Source organism: Emys orbicularis, chromosome 11, assembly GCF_028017835.1.
Source record: "Emys orbicularis isolate rEmyOrb1 chromosome 11, rEmyOrb1.hap1, whole genome shotgun sequence".
Lineage (NCBI taxonomy): Eukaryota > Metazoa > Chordata > Testudines > Emydidae > Emys > Emys orbicularis.
This window is the reverse complement of record NC_088693.1, coordinates 38,024,174-38,045,015: the sequence shown is the minus strand read 5'-3', so window position 1 is coordinate 38,045,015 and position 20,842 is coordinate 38,024,174. Positions and strand designations below refer to the sequence as shown.

The 20,842-nt window shown below is 43.1% G+C and overlaps 1 protein-coding gene across 1 annotated transcript in view; it reads left to right on the top strand.

Annotated features, from left to right (window-relative positions):
* The window catches only part of LRP2 (LDL receptor related protein 2), a 174,718-nt gene that overhangs the window by 39,804 nt on the left and 114,072 nt on the right, over positions 1–20,842 (top strand). The window contains exons 7-15 of the mRNA XM_065412898.1: positions 1,113–1,229; positions 2,512–2,655; positions 5,287–5,406; positions 12,274–12,402; positions 13,290–13,459; positions 15,426–15,649; positions 16,761–16,967; positions 18,725–18,927; positions 19,827–19,967. Coding sequence (XP_065268970.1) covers positions 1,113–1,229; positions 2,512–2,655; positions 5,287–5,406; positions 12,274–12,402; positions 13,290–13,459; positions 15,426–15,649; positions 16,761–16,967; positions 18,725–18,927; positions 19,827–19,967 — 1,455 coding nt within the window. The remainder of the gene's footprint in view (positions 1–1,112; positions 1,230–2,511; positions 2,656–5,286; positions 5,407–12,273; positions 12,403–13,289; positions 13,460–15,425; positions 15,650–16,760; positions 16,968–18,724; positions 18,928–19,826; positions 19,968–20,842) is intronic.

The window sequence follows — 20,842 nt, the reverse complement described above, 5'->3', positions numbered from 1 at the left end:
TATGTAGCAGACAGAATCGAAAAGTTCTTTTAATATATATATCTATATATTTGCTGAATGATGGACGTTAACAATGCTTCAAAAGGAATTTGCCATGAAATAGGTGTGTGTGGTGTGCTGTATGTACTGGAGTTGGTGAGAATTTGCTTCCTGATAAATGGCCTCATGCCTTGATTTTCTGTATCTGAGCATGAGCCAAAGGTAACTCTTCTTGCTTCCTCTGTCCCAGCTACCCAGAGCGAGCTGCTGTGTATTTTTAAAATTTGTTTGGACCTTTTTGCATTTGTATTATCACATACTGGCTGGACTTCTTAGAATTATTCCCAGTTACCATTATTGATGAACTTCATATCTCCATTACATATTTAGGTTAACATTTTGATTGAAGGTTTTATTGTAGGATGTCTCTTGCTTATTCTTTTCTTTCGTGGGCTGGGTAATATGTCTTCTTTTGTGCATCAAACCCACAAAACTGCCACTTGGCTTCCTTGTGGGCTCTTCAAATGACCCCATGGATTCTGAGGCCTACATTGTAGGAGAGCAACAAAGACTTCAGCTTTAGGTTCATGAAAGGCCACATTTTCCTATTTAGTATATTCCCAACACCAAAGACCATTTATTCCCAGCATGCCTCCCCTTCAAGAGCATTCTTCATCTGCCCCTATGATACCAACATTTTTATGCCCTTATATAATGGAAAGGAATGATGTTCTCTACTGTGTGCTGCTTACTGTCCCTCTGAGAACCCGGGGTGCAATTCTCTTTATTTTGCGAGTTTGTGAATGTCACTTCTGCACTGTGCCCAACAGTCAAGAACTTTGGGAACGAGGTGCAATCCAGCCTAGTTGAGTGAACCACTGGGGCAGTTCTAGCCCTTATACGGTTGCTTTTCAATTTCTTCAAGGAGCAAATTAAAATAATCTAAAAATAATCATTCAGAAAGTTCCTACCTAAAAACAGGGGCAAAAGTACAAAAGTTACCAGCTGTGCAAAAACTTGAGCTGGGTTTACTCTTCAGGAATGGTTCTAAATGACTGGTCTCCCCATTTATCTGAGAGTTGTACATGTTTGTCCCCTGGCGCAGTTCAGTTTTCTCTTGTTCCTTCCCTCAGCTTATGCAACTTGCAGAGGCAATTTCTTCACTTGTCCGAGTGGCCGCTGTATTCATCAGAGCTGGGTTTGTGATGGAGATGATGACTGTGAAGATAACGAAGATGAAAGTGGATGTGGTAAAAACAGAAGCAAACTTATTTTAATGATGCAGTTTACAAAGAAAAACCTTGCTAACCTCACTGCTAAAAAGGCTTAACATAAGAATGTTTTATATCAGAATTTTTAAAGATCCATGGACATTCCTGGAAAACTTTAATTGTTTTTATTGATACAGTTCTACTAATATAGTATATATTTTTTAATACTTTGGGTTTCCTTATTTTGTATTGCTAAGGTGGTGAGTATAAAGCAGCGTATGTTAAGAATTCATCTGCTTATTCCCTATAGCCCTGATCTTGCACCATTGAAATCAATGGAAACTTTGCCATTGATTTTCATGGGAGCAGGGTATGTCCTCACGTGAAGCCAGAATTCTCAGTTTGTGATAGAATGTCCATTTCCACAGTAACTAACTGTGATGTTACAAGTACAGGATTATGATTTCTGGTGGGCTGAGTACAGGAACAGATGAACTGCTGAAAGGAAAATCCTATTTTTGTGTAAATATTCTGAGTAACATTTTTGTTATTAATGATGTGATATTCAAAATAACCATCTCTATCTTTAACGAAGATCTTCCATACATCAAATCACCCTTTTCAGAGGAATTTGTAGTAAATCTGAATATACCAGTTAATGAGAAATGAGTGTGTAGGCATTAGGACTGGTGAAGAGTTTTCTGCTGAAACTGTTTTTCTATGGAAAACTGGGTTTTCGGCTGAACGATTCGCAATGCGGAAAGTGCCTGCTTTCCCAGGAAATTTTTGATTTTTCATCAAAAAACTGTTGCTTGAAAACCAAAATATACTGGCTAAAAACAGAATTTTCTTACAAAAAATTCAGTTTTCAAATTTCTTGTGAAAAATTGAAATTTTTTGTGGGAAAATTTAAACCAATTTTTGTTTGTTTGTGCTGAAATTTTCTGTGATTACCCTTCTCCCCCTGCCATTTTTAGATCAGCTCTAACAGGCATATTTCAAAAGAACAAAACTATTGTTCCATGTTTAGTACACCAGTCAAGCCAAAGCTAAATAGTAATAGGTATCTGAACAATGGGGAAAAATGGAAAGGGTTCACCTGACTGCATGAGTATTTTCCGCAGTGTAATTTGAAGACAAATGAAAGAACATGGTGACATACTATTTCTTTTATGGGCTGTCACAGCTACATGCAACAATTAGAAGCTGAATGAAAAATAACCGAAGATGCTTATTCCCCAGGAGGCTTTTAGGAAAGCAGCTCCAAGTAGTACTTGAAGCATGTTCCTCAATTATTCTGTGTTGCTTCTCTTTTCCTTAGAAAGTGGTCGCCATGAGTGCTACCCAGGAGAATGGGCCTGTCCTGGGTCAGGACACTGCATTCTAATTGGTAAAGTGTGTGATGGGACTGCAGACTGCCCTGCCGGAGAAGACGAAACTAACATAACTGCAGGCAGACACTGCAGTGAGTATTAGAATTAGCAGGATGCATGGAATAGCAGAAAACAACCTTGATGTCTCTTTTGTGTCTCTGGGGTTTTCTAAACAGCACTGAGAATTTGTAGGCGCGTTATTTTTATTAGCGCTGAGTGGACATACTGAAAAGTATTCTCTGCCATGCATGTACAGTTCTGTTGACCTCTTGTGTGGAAGGTTTGATAGGTAAACATTTCTGATTGTTTTGTTTCAATATTTATTTGAAGAGTCAAGGGCTGAGCTCTTGTGGGCCGTTGTTTCTCTTCATCCAAAATATTTTTGTTTTCCCTTTTCACATTAAGCAGGAAAGAGTAATACCTAGTTAGAGCACAGGACTGCATGACTGTGTAACCTTGGTCTGGGCAAGGTCAGAATTTTCAAAATTGTCCATTGATCTTGGGTACCCGTGTTTTAGTGCTCAGCCTGAGAAACTCAGGGCCTGGTTTTCAGAAATGATGAACACAGAGAGGTCCCATCAACTTCAGCTGGACTTGTGGGTGCTCAGTAGAGTTGCCGGGTGTCTGGTTTTTGACCGGAACACCTGGTCAAAAAGGGACCCTGGAGGCTCCGGTCAGCATGGCTGACTGGGCCGTTAAAAGTCCAGTTGGCGGCGCAGCTGGGCTGTCAGACTCCCTGCCTGGCTCTGCGGGGCTCCCGGGAAGCAGCCAACATGTCCCTCCAACTCGGGGGTGGCCGTGGGGGCTCTGTGCACTGCCCCCACCCCGAGTGCCGGCTCCGCAACTCCAGTTGGCTGGGAACTGTGGCCAATAGGAGTTGCAGGGGCAGTGCGCAGAGCCCCCTCGCCACCCCTTGGCCTAGGAGCCAGAGGGATATGACACTGCTTCCTGGGAGCCGCTTGAGGAAAGCGCCTCCCAGAGCCCGCACTCCGAACTCCCTCTCACGCCCCAACCCCCTGCCTCAGCTTGGAACCTTCCCGGAACCTGTACCCCGTATCTCCCCCCACTGTACCCCAATCTCTTGTCCCAGCCTGGAGCCCCCTCCTGCACTCTGAACCCCTCAGCCCTAGCCTGGAGCTTCCTCCTGTACCCCAAACCCCTCATCCCCAGACCTACCCCAGAGCCTGCACCCCCAGCCAGAGCCCTCACCCCCTCCCGCACCCCAATCCCCTGTCCCAGCCCTTTGAAAATGAGTGAGTAAGCAAGGGTATGGGAGAGTGAGCGACTGAGGGAGGGGGGATGGATTGAGAGGGGGTGGGGCCTCAGAGAAGTGTCAGGGGTAGGGGGCGGGGCAAGGGTGTTCAGTTTTCTGCAATTAGAAAGTTGTCGACCCTAGTGCTCAGTGCCTCTGAAAATCGAGCTGTGGTGTTTTAAATTGGGCATTCATAATTATGGGAAAGGTAAAGAAAATACACTTCTCCCATTTAAATCACACTTTTTGGAATAAGGTTGCAGCAAAATGACAAGAGTTTAAGGCTATGCCGCTGTAAGGTCTCCAGTGTAGCTTCTCTTTGCTGGCAAGAGAGAGCTCTCCTGCTGGCATAATTAAACCACCCCAGGGAGCAGAGGTAGCCTCTCCTGCTGACGTAGTGCTGTCCACACCAGCACTTTTGCCGGTGAAACTTACGTCGGTCAGGGGGGTGTTTTTTCATATCCCTGACTAATAAAAGTGGTAGTGTAGACAAACCGAAATCTTGTCCTGGGAAAGTGTCTCTGACCTCTGCTAAGTGATGTGATTGTAACCTCAGAGAGCTGAGCTGCTCACAGAGTAGCTTCGGAGGGAAAAGGGGAGAAAGAAGTAAGACAAGGGAACTGAAGGAGGAAGAGAGCGACCTCTCTGATATCACAATATCACCACTCAGCAACGAGCTGCCTGTAGGACAGAGGGAAAGGGAGCAGCAGTGAAGAATTGGAGAGGTAGAGGAAAAAGAAGCCAGCACATTAATTCATGAGTGCAGCCTAACTCTCATATTGCACTGGTTAATGAACTGAATAGAAGAAACGCTTTCCTGTCCACCCAACTATTAATAAAATTAGTGATTGTTGCAGAAGTGCTCTATAAAAGAGAGATGTCTGTATATATGTAAATAGTGAGGGCTAGTAGTGTTGCGAGTCAATGGCGCTCAAGAATATGCAGCAAGCTGCTGAGTTTTGTAGGACCAATAAAGCTTGCAGTTATGCACTGTAAATGGCTGCCTCAGTGCAGCGATTTATATGGAGCTCTTACTATTTGATTGTTTTCATGTAAGACTGAATTTCATCCTTTCACTGCTTCCTGAAAACTCAAATCCTCAAAGACTTCTCTAAACCTTAGCCTTCCTGCCTCACTATCCTGCTAAATTAGATGTGTATGCCTGCATGCACACAAACATACATGGTATTGTGGAACAAACAAGATGTGTGTTTAGCTTCACCATTGACTTTTTCATTTTTATACTGTCTAGTTAGAGCCTGAGCCTGCTGCCAGAGCTGCCCATATTTGTTTTTGCATGGGAGTGTGGTTCTTTGCGTATGGACCAGTTTCAGGATGTGTTCTGCAAATTGTAAGCTCTTCACAACAGGCACCTTGGCTTCGTAACTGTCTGTAAAGCACCATGCAGTCAGCTGCTATACAGATGACACTACTATTGGGCATTCCTGAAGTGACTTCATTTTATTTTTAGACATATCCCACTGTGCTGCCTTGAGCTGCCAGTACCGCTGCCATTCTTCACCATCTGGAGGGACTTGCTATTGCCCTGCGGGATATGTAATCAGCAGCAATGACAGTCGCACCTGCATTGGTAAGTGAACAGTAGAGATGCAGATATATAAGTCTGGACTTTTCTCACAGGGGTCCTGGATATTATGGATTCCACAAATTTGAAAAAGAATCTATGATTATTGGATATGTATGTGTGGGTGGACACATTGGCAAGCAGGTAAATCTTGAGAGTCATAAAGTTAAACCTCAAGCTGAATGGAAAAATAGCAAGAGACCAAAAGCTCAGCAGCAGCATAAAGCCACTGTGGGGACAGAGGAACAGGTCAGTGAGCGGTCATGAGGTCTTCACTTCCCAGCTAAGGAAAGACCAGTCTTTTAATACTTGGAGAGGTTGTTTGTGGTTAGAAAGGCTGACTCTGGTATGGCAACTGTAAGTTCAAATCTGATGAAACAGCCCTTTTACTGTTCTTGAGAGATTGATCCTGCATACTGGGGTGTATGGCTACATATCTGGAAATCAGAAGTTACTCAACATTTGATCTATAATTCAAAACTGACCTTATGTGAAAATGCAGATTGTTGTGGGTAAGGTAAAATGAGTACGGTACATTACTTTGCCACTCTGGAAGTCTGTATCTCCTATTATGCACACATCACATAGCCTTGCATATAAAGTAAAAAAAGTTTCAAGGTGTTGTTTGGCTTATATGCAAGTCATTGGGAAGAAGGGAATCACTGAAGTAGGTATCCAAGGAAGTAGATCCCCATGTAGCTGCTTGATTCTGTGTTAAAGCAAATGCATGTGCAGGGAGCCCTCTTCTTTAACTCTGATTCAGGAGCAAGTTGGAAAACCTACTCTCTGATCTAGTGTAAAGCCAATCACTCTTCTCTTAATCCCTTTGATTGGCCTATAAAACAAACTCTCCACATTTGCTAGGAGATTGTGACAGGGGATGTCAGGTGATATTCATCGTGTGAGATACAGGCTTGCACGGAAGAGATGGGCCATAGTCATTTTACTCAAAATCTAGCAAGGGATCAATTACTCCTCTCTTCCTCCCGCTGACTCTCATGTAAAAAGGGAAGTCCCTTGCTCAACTCCTGATTCAGTAGGTAGAAGGTGGGGGCCAGCTGACATGTGAATCATTTCCTCTGGTTAGTATTGAGATAAGAAGTGAAGGGATTGGCTTATACCTGGGTTGGCTTATTAGCTGTAATGTTCAGTAGGTTATTCTTTCACTTTTTAGTTTAAATTTAGTTTTACTGGTCGTATGCCTGAGGAATTTAGTGGGAAGTGGTTTTAGTGGAAAGTATTAATTTCCCAAACTCATAATCTTTTCATTTCCCCCTCTTCTCTGCTCCTGGTAGGGTTGCCAACCTTCCCGGTTTCGCTGGGAGTCTCCCGGAATCAGGCTCTATCTCCCAGAGGCTACTGAAGCCAAACCGGGAGATTTTAGGCGCTAAAAGTCTGGCAGCGCAGTGCGGCTAAGGCAGGCTCCCTGCCTGCCCTGGTCCCACACTGCGCCCAAAAGCAGCTGGCATGTCCCTGGGAGGGGTGGGGGCAGGGAGTCTTTGCATGCCACCCGCACCCCGAGCGCCGACTCCGCAGTTCCCATTGGCCAGGAACTGAGGCCAATGGGATCTGCGGGGGTGGTGCCTGCAGGCGGGGCAACACGCAGAGCCCCTTAGCCCATCCCCCCACCCAGGGACATGCCGGCCACTTCTGGGAGCGGTGCGGGGCCAGGGCAGGCAGGGAGCCTGCCTTATCCCCACTGCGCTGCCGACCGGGAGCCACCTGAGGTAAGCGCTGCCCGGCCGGAGCCTGCACCCCTCATCCCCTCCTAACCCCCTGCCCCAGCCCTGAGCCCTCTCCTGCACCCTAACTCCCTCCCAGAGCCTGCACCCCACATGTGCTCCTGTACCCCAACCCCCTGGAGCCCTGAGTCCTCTTCTGCACCCAAACTCCCTCTGAGAGCCTGCACCCCTCACCCGCTCCCGCACCCCAACCCCCTGCCCCAGCCTGGAGCCCCCTCCTGCACCCAAATTCCCTCCCAGAGCCTGCACCCATCACCCCCTCCCACGACCCAATCCCCACCCCAGCTCTGAGCTCCCTCCTGGAGCCTGTGCCCCCTCCCACATCCCAACCTCCTGCCCCAGCCCGGAGCTTCCTCCAGCACCCACACTCCCTCCCAGAGCCTGCACCCCCCACCCCTCCTGCACCCAACCACCTGCCCCAGACTCAGCCCAAGACCCCTCCCACACTCTGAACCTCTCGGCCCCAGCCCAGAGCCCGCACCCCTTCCCACTCCCCAACCCCTTGCCCCAGCCAGGTGAAAGTGAGTGAGGGTGGGGGAGAGTTAGTGACGGAAGGGAGGGGATGGAGTGAGTGGGCCGGGGCCTCAGAGAAGGGGTGCGGCAGGGGGCATGGCAAGGGTGTTTGGGTTTGTGTGATTAGACAGTTGGCAACCCTACCTCCTGGCTGTTTCTTCTTCACTGTGCTGTGGTGATTTATAGCATATGCCAAAGCCCTGGAACACCACAACTGAGAGCAACATCTATTAATTACCAAAAAATGACACTTGGAAAATATTTCATTCCCATTTTGTTTCAACAAATGCTTAAAATTTGAAACTCTAATAACAAGGCAGTTATCTCACCTTTCTCTCTGGGTTTACTTACCTTTCTGCCTTCCCCAGCTAGCAACAGAAAGTCGTCCAATTTCAATTGTTCTTGCAGCTTTCGAAGTGGAGGAGTTTAAGATTTTAATGCCAAAGCAATGGTCAGATTAGTGCCAATAATCTGCTTGCTGCTCTTGTTGTAAATGACTACATAAATGTATGGGACCTAGTTGCTTATGCCAGGGTCAGAGACCAGTAGAGGTAAAGGGCTCTACGTTATTTTAAAAAGTCACAAAGAAAAACCCTTAGATGTTTCTCTATTCTAGAAATAAAAAAAAAGATCAAGGGCAATTCCACAGATGATCAAACAATTTTTTAGATCTTGTTATCAGGAAAATCTATTCTTGTTTTAGCTTTATCCGTCCTGCTTTGACATGAGGGTAGGACATAGGATAGATCTCTGCCTTTGACACTTCTTGCCATTTGTTAGGTAGGTGGGACACTTCACTTTACTTGCACCAGGGGATTTGTGGATCTACTGCCCTTCCTTTTTGGTCCATCTCCAAGATACCCAGCTCTCTCTCTTTCATTTGCCAGGTCCTTTCCCTCTTTGTTAACAGATGAAGAAAGCTTCGAATAGAAATTCTACAGCAACCTCCAGAGCAGATCTGTGTGATATTAGTGAAGCTTTCTAAACATACTCACATTTTGTCAACATTGCAGTCAAAGCTTGTAAGCCTGGCACGTTGGTCCTGATGAACACTGGGAGGGAGACACTGGTCCTCCCTGTTCATGAAAACACGAGTGGGTTCAGGGAATCGTGGCCTTCCCATGGAGCTTTGTGTACTCGCCAGAACGCCAGCTTTCATTTAACATGAGGTTTCTAGTCCTTGAAGTTCTGAAGGGAGCCTTAAACTGCAACATCCAGAGAAGGGTGAACTTAAGTTTATTTCAATGGAATAACACTGGGGCTTGGTATTCCTGGGCAGTGATTCTTTCTAGTTATATAGACAGAATCCAAGTTAGCAGAACAAATCTGAATTCATGCTAGCACAAATACAGAGTTCTCTGTGCAAGAGAGATCAGTCCTAAACCTTTCTGTGCTGCTTCCCAGAGTCCCTGTTCCAATCCCGAGCTCTTCCGGTTCTCTCTGCTGCACTTGCATAGGCTCCCAAATCTGCTCCAGTCTGTAAACAAGCCCATGCTCTGTTGGCTCCCTCATGAGTTCTAATGAATCTCATTTCCTTAGCTCTGGCTTCTTAACAGAAAAAGCATCATAGTAGTCAGGCACTGGACATTGTTTTAACAAGTAACTTCCTTTTCCCCAGTTCCCAGCTAAGTGGTAGGTGGCAGGAAAAGGCAGTGGAATGGAGGAAGCAGGTGCAATGGAGTGCAGGGCTGGCAAGTTGTATGGGCCCATGGTGCCCGTGCCCCACCAATATAATAGCAGAGGGTCCCGGCTCCACCAAAGTTCAGGGCTGGGTCTCTCCCCTGGCCCCGGCTGCTGCCCCTGTGCGCCTCCCCCGTCCCGTCCCCCCCGTCCCCGCCTGCTGCCATCGGGCAATTTAAAAGGGCCCGGGGCCCCCGCTGCCACCACCAGCAGCATAACAGGGCTAAGGTGGCTTCCTGCCCACCTGCTCCGCTTCCGGAAGCAGCCGGCATGTCCCTGCGGCCGCAGGGGGAGGACGGGGGCTGTGTCTCCGTGTGCTGCCCCCGCCTCAAGCGCCGACTCTGCCAACTGCAGCCAATGGGAGCTGCGGGGGCGATGTCTGCGGGCAGCAACGCGTGGAGACCCCTCCGGCCCCCCGCCTAGGAGCTACTGTCAGAGGGGGGTGCGGGTCGCTTTCGAGAGCCACCCGAGGTAAGCGCTGCACCCCTCACCCACTCCCGCACCCCAACCCCCTTCTCTAGCCCAGACCCCGCACCCAAACTCCCTCCCAGAGCCCAACCCCTCCCCCCTCCTACACCCCAACCCCTTGCCCCAGCCCGCACCCAAACTCCCTCCCAGAACCCGCCTCCCGCACCCCCTCCTGCACCCCAACCCCCTGCCCCAGCCCAGACCCCGCACCCAAACTCCCTCCCAGAGCCCGACCCCTCCCCCCTCCTGCACCCAAACTCCCTCCCAGAGCCTGCCCCCTGCAGCCCCTCCTGCACCCCAACCCCTTGCCCCAGCCCGCACCCAAACTCCCTCCCAGAACCCACCCCCGCATCCCCTCCTGCACCCCAACCCTCTGCCCCACCCCAGACCCCGCACCCCAACTCCCTCACAGAGCCTGACCCCTCCCCCCTTCCGCACCGAAACTCCCTCCCAGAGCCTTAGGCAGGTGGGGGGTGGGGGGACTTGGACCCGTTCTGGGCACCACCAAAAATTTTACAAACCTGCCGCCCCTGATGGAATGGGGATAGAAAGGAGGAGGCTGCTTGGGGTGGGGAACAAATATCCCCATATGGTTGTCCTATACTTCTTTTTATAACAACTAGAAATTCAGATGTAATAATAATAATCTCTAATGATAACGTAGTCTCTCTGCATATGTGTTTCTCCACATGGCTATTGTATGTAAAACAAATACAATATGGAACCATGTAATGATGATTAAATCCTGGAAAATGGTTTGTTAGATAAGGCTTAATTCATCAACATTGAAGAATATGGAGCTCCTCCGATGGAAAGTCCTATAGAAGTTCCAAGTATTATTATTAAATATATTGAAAATTGAGTTTAGCTGTTTCTTTTATTATAACTCATTGTAGCAATAGGCTTGTAGATTCACGCTCCTATGTGTTCATTACTCAGTTTCTCTCTTGCTCTAAATAAATGGTAATATGAATAAATATATTCCTCTTAGAATTCTTATAAATAAATATTCATGTATCCACACACGCAACACTCACTCATGAACTGCTAATGCTGCTCAGGTTTTTTCTCTCATTTATCTTCATACCAATCTAAAAAATGAAAATGTTTCTGATAATTAAAAGTATTTACAAGGATGCATTTTATTTATGCACAAGTCACCAAAGCAGTTTTGTCTAAATTATATTAGAGTTGTTTACTTTCAAAAATTCTGCAGTGTGTGGTGTATCCTGTATCAATTTCTCCCATCTGAGTTGGATGGTGTATCTTCTTGATTGGTATCAGACACTGAGAAAATCTCACAGGGCTTGAGCCTGAAAGATGATGGACACCTGGAGAGGTGCTGAGTGCCCGTAACTCCTTTGGATGTCAGCACCTTGCAGAATTGGCCAGTAGAAAGAATGAGACATATGTGATGTGAGTTAGGGAATTCATCATTTCAGTTGCATGAAGTAATTTCTAGAGATCCCATTGCTTATCTCCTGGGGTGTTGGACTGTGGGGTGCAGCAAGTATAATGAAGATGAATAGACAAGGTGTATTGATTTCATTAAATGGTTTCATCCAGTACAGTATTACTCAATTCCACATTGAAAAGAATTACTCACATGTTGACTTATATTGCTTTTTATAGTGTACTACTAACAGTGAAGTTATATATATAAAAATAGTATTGGCTTTCGTGGGATCAGCTCTTCAGCTACCGTAAGCTGGGAGAGCTCCACTGGAGTCAGTTACACCAGTTGAAGATCTGGCCCATGGTTTTTGCCTGGAATTATAGAGCAGATCTATATTGTCTAACTAGCTCTAAGTACCTGAAAATACAGGGACCTGCAGGCCATTCACATGTAATATAGGTTTTGAACTACTCATCTCATCTGAACAGTAGTTTAGTTCTGTTTTCTCTCCTAAGTCTAATGGAATTACTGTGTTAGATAGCAGCACTTCTAAGAAGGTGGCCGTTGATATGTTATGCATGCTAAATAGCTGACATGATGTTCCTTGTGGTTGTACTGGTACTAGGGGCTGTACTTCTGGGAGCATTGCGCCCTTGGGTACCCCATGTATAGCCTCAAATAAGAGATATTTCTGAGTCCAGTAGGGTGGGTATCTACTGAAAGTATCTCACATTCATTCCATCATTTGCTTTCCATTGTTCTTGATCACTCTTGGAAGGTAGACACTGAAATCCCTTTCCTACCAATTATTTTTTCCTCCATTGCTTGCACAAACAGGTTTGTTATTGTCAGGCAGCCCATGAAGCTTAGGCAGCTGCACTGATCTTTTTCTTTTGAGGAAAAGAAAATAGAAGCATTTGTTGTCAAAAGGGAAGCCTACTTACCAATAGCGACAGGGACTTTGCAACCAAATATAAGGAAAAAAGGGAGGACAGTCTTCTCAGGCCTGCCAAGTATGACTGTGTCCTCCTTACTCGAAGCTTTGTTTATATGCATGCCTTGTCCCTCGAACAGATTTTGATGATTGTAAGATGTGGGGTGTGTGTGACCAGCTGTGTGAAGACCGTGTTGGCCATCACCAGTGTCACTGTGTGGAAGGTTATTTCTTGGAGCATCACCGCCACTGTAGAGCCAACACTTCATGTAAGTAAATGGCACCAAGTGCGATTCTTGCTGTAATTTTACTTGTAAAGCAAATATTATCTTGTAATTTTCTGTGTATTGGAAAAAAAAGTAGTGAAATATGCTTGAGTACAGCAGGCACATGTAAAATGTTCCAGTGGCATGAAAGATTCTGCTGGTTCCAGAGATATTCCCTATCTTTGAAATGCAATATTCAATTAGAAACAGGATTTTCAGACTGGTGGATCATTTTTAGGCTGCTCGCTCCATTTACTTTAATGGCAGCTTTGGCTGAGTGAAGTGAGCAGGATTTGGGTCTTAAATATCTTCCACTGAAATAGATCCACTCGCCCTCTCCATGGTTATATATTTTCAAGACAAACTTTCCTTCAAAGCCTTCTTATTGGAGAGTCTCTGCTGCTATGAAATGCTCTAATGGGATGTGAGAATGAAGAATACATATGGGAAGTGGCAGTAAATAGGCTATGTGGCAGACTCAAAGAATATCCATCTCTCATATGGGAAAAAGGCCTTTTGAGAGAAGGTGGAGAGAGAGAGAGAGAACCTTCTTCAGGATGTGGATATACACACTTTTGGTAACATTTTCACACAGAAGTGTTTTTACTGCACATTCCTTAGTTGCCTCCTCCAAAACTCCAAACCAGGCTGTAGACCAGGTTGCCACGCAGTGCTTAAAGGGCCAGATTTTCACAGGTGGCTGCAATGTGTGCAATCTACAAAAACAAAATCACATTTGCATCCACCAGCAGGTTGTATACGCTCAATATTGATAAGTGTTAGTTTATACATGTGTATTCTATTTGTAGTTTGCAAACCCATCAGACCCTGTTTGCAGAATAACTGATCTATATGTTGTGCTGGTAGTCACAACTTACCCTCACTTTCAGCTGGTGTTGCATCAATTATTTTCTCCAATGGTCGTGATTTGCTGATTGGAGATGTCAATGGAAGGAGTTTTCGTACTTTGGTGCAATCCCAGAATCGTGGCGTTGCGGTCGGAGTGGACTTTCATTTTTACCTACGTAGAATCTTTTGGACAGACACAGTGCAAGATAAGGTAGGTAGAAATTTCAAGAAAAAATATGATTTTTTGGAAGTAAAAAGACCAGGAGCAGAATGTGTTGATAGCTTTTCATTTTTGTGAGCAGATGCAGGCTGTATCTTTGTTTTCTAACAAAAAAGGCCCTTGAGAAGTTTTACATTAATCACCACGTTTTCCAAGCTATACTGTTACATCTGATATATTAAACAAAGCATGCTATTATATGGTGCTATCTTGAACAACTTTTAATTTCATTAGAAATGGAGTCCAAAAGCCTAATTAAGAGAAATAGTAGACATTCTTTCAAAACTGGACAAATTTTTCTTAGTAATTTTTTGAAACCTGATCATTCAAAATGTAAAACTGCTGTGTTTTCCAAGATGATAAAAATCAGATTTCTCCCATATACTCCAAATGGAATTGTAATTGAGCTTTGAGTAACAAATATTGACAATATTTTGTGTAATGAGCCAATATTTTGTTACACTACTTTTTTTGAAAAGAGGAAATATGTTCAGTTTAAATCAGAGTAAAACAGTAATTTTCAGAAGTCGGTTTGGGGTACATGTTAAAGCAGGTAGGCTCATATTTTTACCATTGTCTCTTTTCTCCTCCCCCAACCTCATTGAAAAGAATAAAAGTTGCAGTTCAGTTGCATAAATCTAAAACTTTTATAAGAACTTTGTAGGGCTAGTAAACCAAAACTGGAAATAAGCTGATAACTCTGTGTCTGAAAGAATCTGTATATTTCTGAGTATAGTACTATGTCACTAATGTTAGATGTCATATTACCGACACACTCCATTTCTCCAAACTCTAGTCTACCAAAAAAAAAGAGAGCCTAATTTCAATAATAAAAGTCTTTATAAGACACTTACTTATTTCCCTTGCTGGTTTGGGAATAGGGGACAGGAAGCTCTTCTGGGTTCACCTTATGACCCACTCCCTGCTGACCCCAACGTGTAGAGGTTTTGCACAGAGCGAGATTACCATCACTGAGCTGGTGTTTACCACATGTGTAAATTTGCCAAGTCTTCCACAGCAGAGCCACGCTGCCAAGGGCCCTGCATGGCCTTGGAGGAAGGGCAGGATTTTCCCCAGAGTTGTTAGCTTTGCACAATTCTTGCATTTTCCCCACATAATATTTCCATTTATTATGCTTAAGCCAGTTGCAGCAGCATAGTTTAAGGTTGAGGACAGAGTTTTACCTGTAAAATGTTTTTGCCTGCAATTATATTGTTGTTTTACCTTTTACTGTAAAAGGTACCAACACTTCAGTGAATGGACATTTCCATCAAAAGCTTTTTGTGGCAGAGACTGTCTATTTATCTATGTTTGTGTAACACATAACACAATAGAGCTCCAACCTTGTTTGCAACGTCTACGAGGAACAACAACAATAATAAATAAGGCATTCGCTTACATGTGAAATGCATTGTGATTAATATTTATTATAACAGAAATTACATAAATATTAGAAAAACAAAGATTATTAAACACTCTGTTAACAATTAAGCTAAGGTACAAACTAATTAAGAACATTATGAGTTATGCACCTATGACATTCCTCATCTCATCTAGTTTGCATTTGGCCTAAAATCCACAAGATCCTCAGTCACTGGGTTTAGAACAATGGAGTTTTTTTGTTTTTTACTCCAGGACTTTTGCCATTTTTACTCTGGTGGAAGACATTTTCAGTCCGGTAACTTGTCCAGTTTGCAGGAATGACACATGGATCAAACTCTCTGTTTCTGCATTTGGATCCAAAATTTCACAAAAATCCTCCTTATTTCTTTTTGCAAAAGCCTAGGGAGCAGCTTTAAAGGGTTTACATGGTTGTAACCATGGGCAGAATTTGGCCCCATATCTATAGGGCCATGTGATTACCTCAGGCATGACAACTACTGTGTGAGTAATTAAGATGACTAATGGAACATCATGGTAGTTAATAGTTTGTTAATAATATGTATTTTATTTTCAGGTGTTTTCTGTTGGTATTGATGGTTCCGATATCCACGAAGTTTTAAATGTTTCAGTTGACACACCTGAAAATCTCGCAGTAGACTGGATTAACAATAAACTGTATGTAGTTGAGACCAGTGTGAACAGAATAGATATGGTAAACTTGGATGGAACTAACCGTGTAACTCTTATTGCTGAAAATCTGGGAAATCCTAGAGGAATAGCACTCGACCCAACTGTTGGGTAAGTGATACAGGTGAGGTAATGAGAAAAGGTGGTTAAAATCCCTGTATTCATATATAAAGGAACAGTAACTAAGAAATAGTCAATAATTATCTTTTGAAATAAAACATAAAAGGGAGGCCTTGACAATTTGTGTTCTACTGGCTGATCTCTCGTTTCACAAGAGTTATGGGTATTAAACCCAGCACCCCAATTAAATTCCAGTTTAAACATCATGCTCAGTTTGAAAGTTACTGAACCTTCTCCCTTTCACATGCCTGTGTAGTATGGCTCCTACATTTGCCCCTCAGAGGTGTCTGCATTTTATTGTGGGTGAACGTATTTCGGTACATGATGTATTGTACAGTGTCATGTTATTTGTGAGGAAGACTATATAATTAATTGATAAATAATATTACCTATGGAATGGTAATTTACACACAGATATAGACTAAGACCCTAGCTATACCGTGCTGTAGAACTGTGTTACGGCAGCACCATGGAATGCTTTTACTCTCATTGTTTGGAGCCTGAGTATTATGGCAAGATTTTGGCCTTCAATGTGCACGTGCAGCTACCATTGAAACCAGTGAGAATTGTGATGTGCATCCAGGAGATAGAATTTTTCCTTAAAGGTTTTTGTTGTGGCTGCTAGCCTCTTGCTGCTTGGGATGCAGTAGTGGGTGAACCCTGTACTGCTTTTGTTTGTCCCTGCCCCATATACTTCAGCAGTACGTAAGAGGCATGAACAATTTTGATCTTCCTCTGGGACAGAGAGATGAGTTTCATGCCCTTTATAATGATGCACTTCAAGGCCCACCTGGTTGATCCTGGCTTTTTCCTGGTGGTTCCTCTGTCCATTGCTGAGCACATTAGAAGTTCCATAAACCTCTGGGTGAAATCACAGTTCTTGCTGAACTCTATGTGTAGAGAAAACTGTAGGCCAGATCCTCAGTCGGTGTCAACTGGCATATTTCCATTGTGCACCAATTGATACCAATTGATACCATAGCTCCAACTCTAAAAATGGGCTGTTTTAAATGATGAAACAATTTGAAAATTCCACATAAAATGTAGCTTTTATATAAAATCTCAAGGAAACGTGGGACCTTAATTTTTTTTTCTTTTATAGTTATTTATTTTTCTCAGACTGGGATAATCTTTCTGGAGATCCTAAAGTGGAAAGGGCCTTCATGGATGGCACAAACCGGCAAGATTTGATAAAAACAAAATTAGGTTGGCCTGCTGGAATAACTCTGGATATTGTATCAAAGAGACTTTACTGGGTGGACAGCCGCTTTGATTACATTGAGACTGTAACTTATGATGGGCTTCAAAGGTAGAAGAGAATTTTGTTTCTTATATTTTACGGGCCAGTTGTACTATATCTGATTCAAGATCTGTCTATCCAAATGAGATTCACAACATCTAAACTACAACACGACTTGAATGTGATGTAGGACACCTTAATTTATGAGATGTGTCACTCGTTAAATGTTAAATTCCTCCACTGTACCTCATGTTTTATGCCTATGTCCTGTTTTCCCCTTGATTATATTTTTGCACTTCCTTCTTCATTCACATTGTTTTTTATTGCCCACTCCCATGATACATGTCTTTTGATGGCATGCGTTTTTATTTCTTTGAACACTTTACATTTTCTTTCTATGTCTTTTCCTTGTGCTAGTTTGTTACATTCATTGTAAACTCGAGCTTCCTAAACCCCACACACCACAATGGAAATAAAATGTTCTGATTCCTTCTCTTTTTGATTGCACTTCAAACCTAATCACAAATCTGCAGTAACAGCTATTAAAAAGCCATCATTTACCACACAGTGATGTCTGAGACACTGTTTTTCACTCCTGATATAAATAGGGAGTAACCACAGTATCTCAGCTACCACAGAAGTAATTGTTGACTTTTAATGGTGATCACTGAATTTATTGTCTATTATTTATTATTTAGAAGCTCCCTCACCTCTACATTGCTAATTATGGCCTCTGTGTTTCTCAGACATGAGACAAAAATTGTTCCCTTTCTAGTTCCCATTAACATCTTGTCCAAGAAAACAGTTGTCTGTCAAGTCAACAATTTTATTACTCAGTTTATTGCTTCATTTGCAAGAGAGTGTTTCTTCATATAAAAGCAATGCTGGTATCTTTGTTTTTCTCCTTATATCTGCTCTTTTCAAGGCCATTTTCATGGTTTAGTAAGGCAGGAATGCAAGTGGTTAGAACAATCAAAAAAACTTATCACTTATTGCAACATTGAGTATCTTACATTAATGTACAAATTATGCATTTTTGAAGTGAGTCAATGGTATAGTTTGAAAGTGCTCTTAAAATAGAATTTAATGTCCTCCTGAGTAACACACCAGAAAACCACAGCACATGTCTCCTCATAACTGGAGGCCCCTGGAGGTATAGAATTTGACCTACATAAAGGAAAGGAACCTTCAGTCATAAATCCAGGTTAATGTTAATATATTTAATAGTAAAGTGTTGTTTAGTGAAGTAAACACTTTGCATTATCCCTATAATTGATCTAGCATACATTATTGCAGCGTTTGTGTGGAATGCATATATTTTATGATGGATTTGGGTCTTTTCATGTGTCCACATTTAACTAGTGCAGGCCTCTCTTATTTGGCCTTCCGTAGCCTTCTCCAAATTTTCTTCTTGACTTGTTATTTTCTTCAGTATGTCCTGACATTTTATCTTTTCACCATCCCAGGCCTCTTCTGTCTCCTTCCCAAGTGTCCCATGCTTGTCTGATCTCCTCTCTGTGGAGACTGGCCACTTTCTGCTTCTCCCATTTCCTTAGTAATTTTGAGTTGCTTTCTGCATTATTCACTCTCTGCCTACCTTGCATTTCTTCTGAGACACTACTCTGCATATATTGTATCAGCTTCACTTCTTTGACCACTGTTGGTCTCTCCCATATACATGTTGGAAGCTTATTTATATATAAAAGCAGAAGCTAATTAATGATTTAGTAAAGTTCTATTTTTTGTTGTTGTTTTTGATCAAAATGAAGTGAAATTATCTTTCTGACAATATTTTACATGTAATCTTAAAAATGTCTTTGTAACAGGAGAACAATAGCTCATGGAGGGTCACTGATTCCTCATCCCTATGGAATAAGCCTTTTTGAACATAATGTTTATTTTACTGATTGGACAAGGATGGCAGTGATAAAGGCTAATAAATTTGCAGACTCTAACCCTCAAGTTATCTACCAGTCTTCACTGAGGCCATATGGAGTGACAGTTTACCATGCTCTCAGGCAGCCATATGGTAAGCCAGCTGATTGTCAAGAGAAGTTTTGGAATTGTCCTCTCTAGAGTTGCTAAAAGAAACACTAGACAGTTATATTAATTGTAAAGAAGCTGATTATACACAATTTAAAAGCAACGTCTGAGTAATATATTGATATTTGGAAGAAACAAACTTGTGTTTATGAGCAATTTTCACTTTTATGGCTTGATCCAGCTGCCATTAAAGTAAATGGAAGTATATATCCATTGACTTTAATGGCAGTTGGATCAGGCCCTCAGTGACAAGTGAATACTGTATGTGAGACATAACTATGTACTGAGTGTAGGGCTATATATATACTACCAGTTACATCGGTACAAGTTACGTCACTCAAGGGTGTGAATAAGCCACCCCCAAGTGACGTAAGTTACACCGATCTAAGCGCCAGTGTGGACAGCGCTATGTCGGCGTCAGAGCTTCTATGCTCTCGTTGTGGGTGGATTAATTAAGTTGATATGAGAGCTCTCTTCCGTCAGCTTAGAGTGGCAAAACTAGAGAGCTTACAGCGGTGCAGCTGCGCCTCTGCAAGCTCTCTAGTGTAGCCATAGACTGAATACAGAAAGTTATAGACCAAAGCGTTTACCTTAAAAGCTATGGCCCCCACACTGCAATGTGCTGAATACCTTTCGGGAGGTGCCGAGCAATCTGAATGCCAGTTAACTTTAATGATAGTTGATGATCGGCACCTCCTGGGAATTACTCAGCATCTTGCAGGGCCCTCCGTGTCATATTTTCCTATGGGAGTTTTGCCCTCATTAGGCAATATACCTCCAAATGATTTGCCATAAATACTGAAAAAATGTCTGAAAATATAAAAATTGATGATGTATGGAAAGTTTATAGCATGAAGATTTAATTCTGTCCATATTATTTTCCAGTAAGAAATCCTTGTGGAAGTAATAATGGGGGCTGCGAACAAATCTGTGTTCTCAGTCACAAAACAGATAACGATGGGCTGGGCTACCGCTGCAAATGCACCCTGGGTTTTGAGCTACGCGTGGATGGGCGACATTGCATTGGTAAGGAAGTGTATTAGTGGCTGTTGCAAGTAGCACTGCCATGGATAAAATTATATCTGTAAATGGCCAGTGCACTAATGACTTCAAAACATATGAATTCCATAGCTATGTACCAGCTACAAAAAAATAGTAGCTGAGAGAGATACAATAATTGAGACGAAGAAAGTAGATCAAAAAGAACAGAGCCCCAGGAACTGAACCCTGTGGGAGTTTATAAGGGAGGGGACTGGGCAGACAGGAGGAGTTCCCATAGAAAAATGATAAGGGAGCATTGAGGGGATTCTATTCCAGTTTTGTCTAGAAAATTGTGTAAACAGGTATTCAGAGTATCCTTTCCCCGTTTTTCATTACCAATGTGGGGTTAGATATGCTAAGCTGTTCAGCACTTTTTCCCATGACCTCTGTTGACAGCTGTAAAATTTAAATGTAACAACTTCCACAGTTGCACCTGTCTTTTCATGGTGATTTAGGAGCATGGTGCCTTAGGACTTGTGTTGCTACAAGTGTCAGAAAAGAGCTGATGTGGTCAGCTCAGATATGATCTGGTGGCAGAGGTGGCCCCATACAGCCTATCAATTCTCTTTGCACAAATGGTCACCATGGAAATTAATGAGAGAGCCAGGATGCCTGCTTTCCTTGGGGTAATGTTTTCTGTAAAGAGATGTAGGATCCTTAGCAACTATGCAAGTGGAAGAAGTGGAAGACCCTGCTAGGTCACCATATGTTCTTTCAGAGATTCTATTTTTCTTCTTTCTTCCATTTTACTTTTTCAGCCTCTATTTGCTTAAATTCCATTTCTGCTCTTTCCTTTACCCTCTTCTTGAAACTCTATTTTTTTCTCATTCTCTTCTTCTCTCTCGTCTTCTTCCATCTCT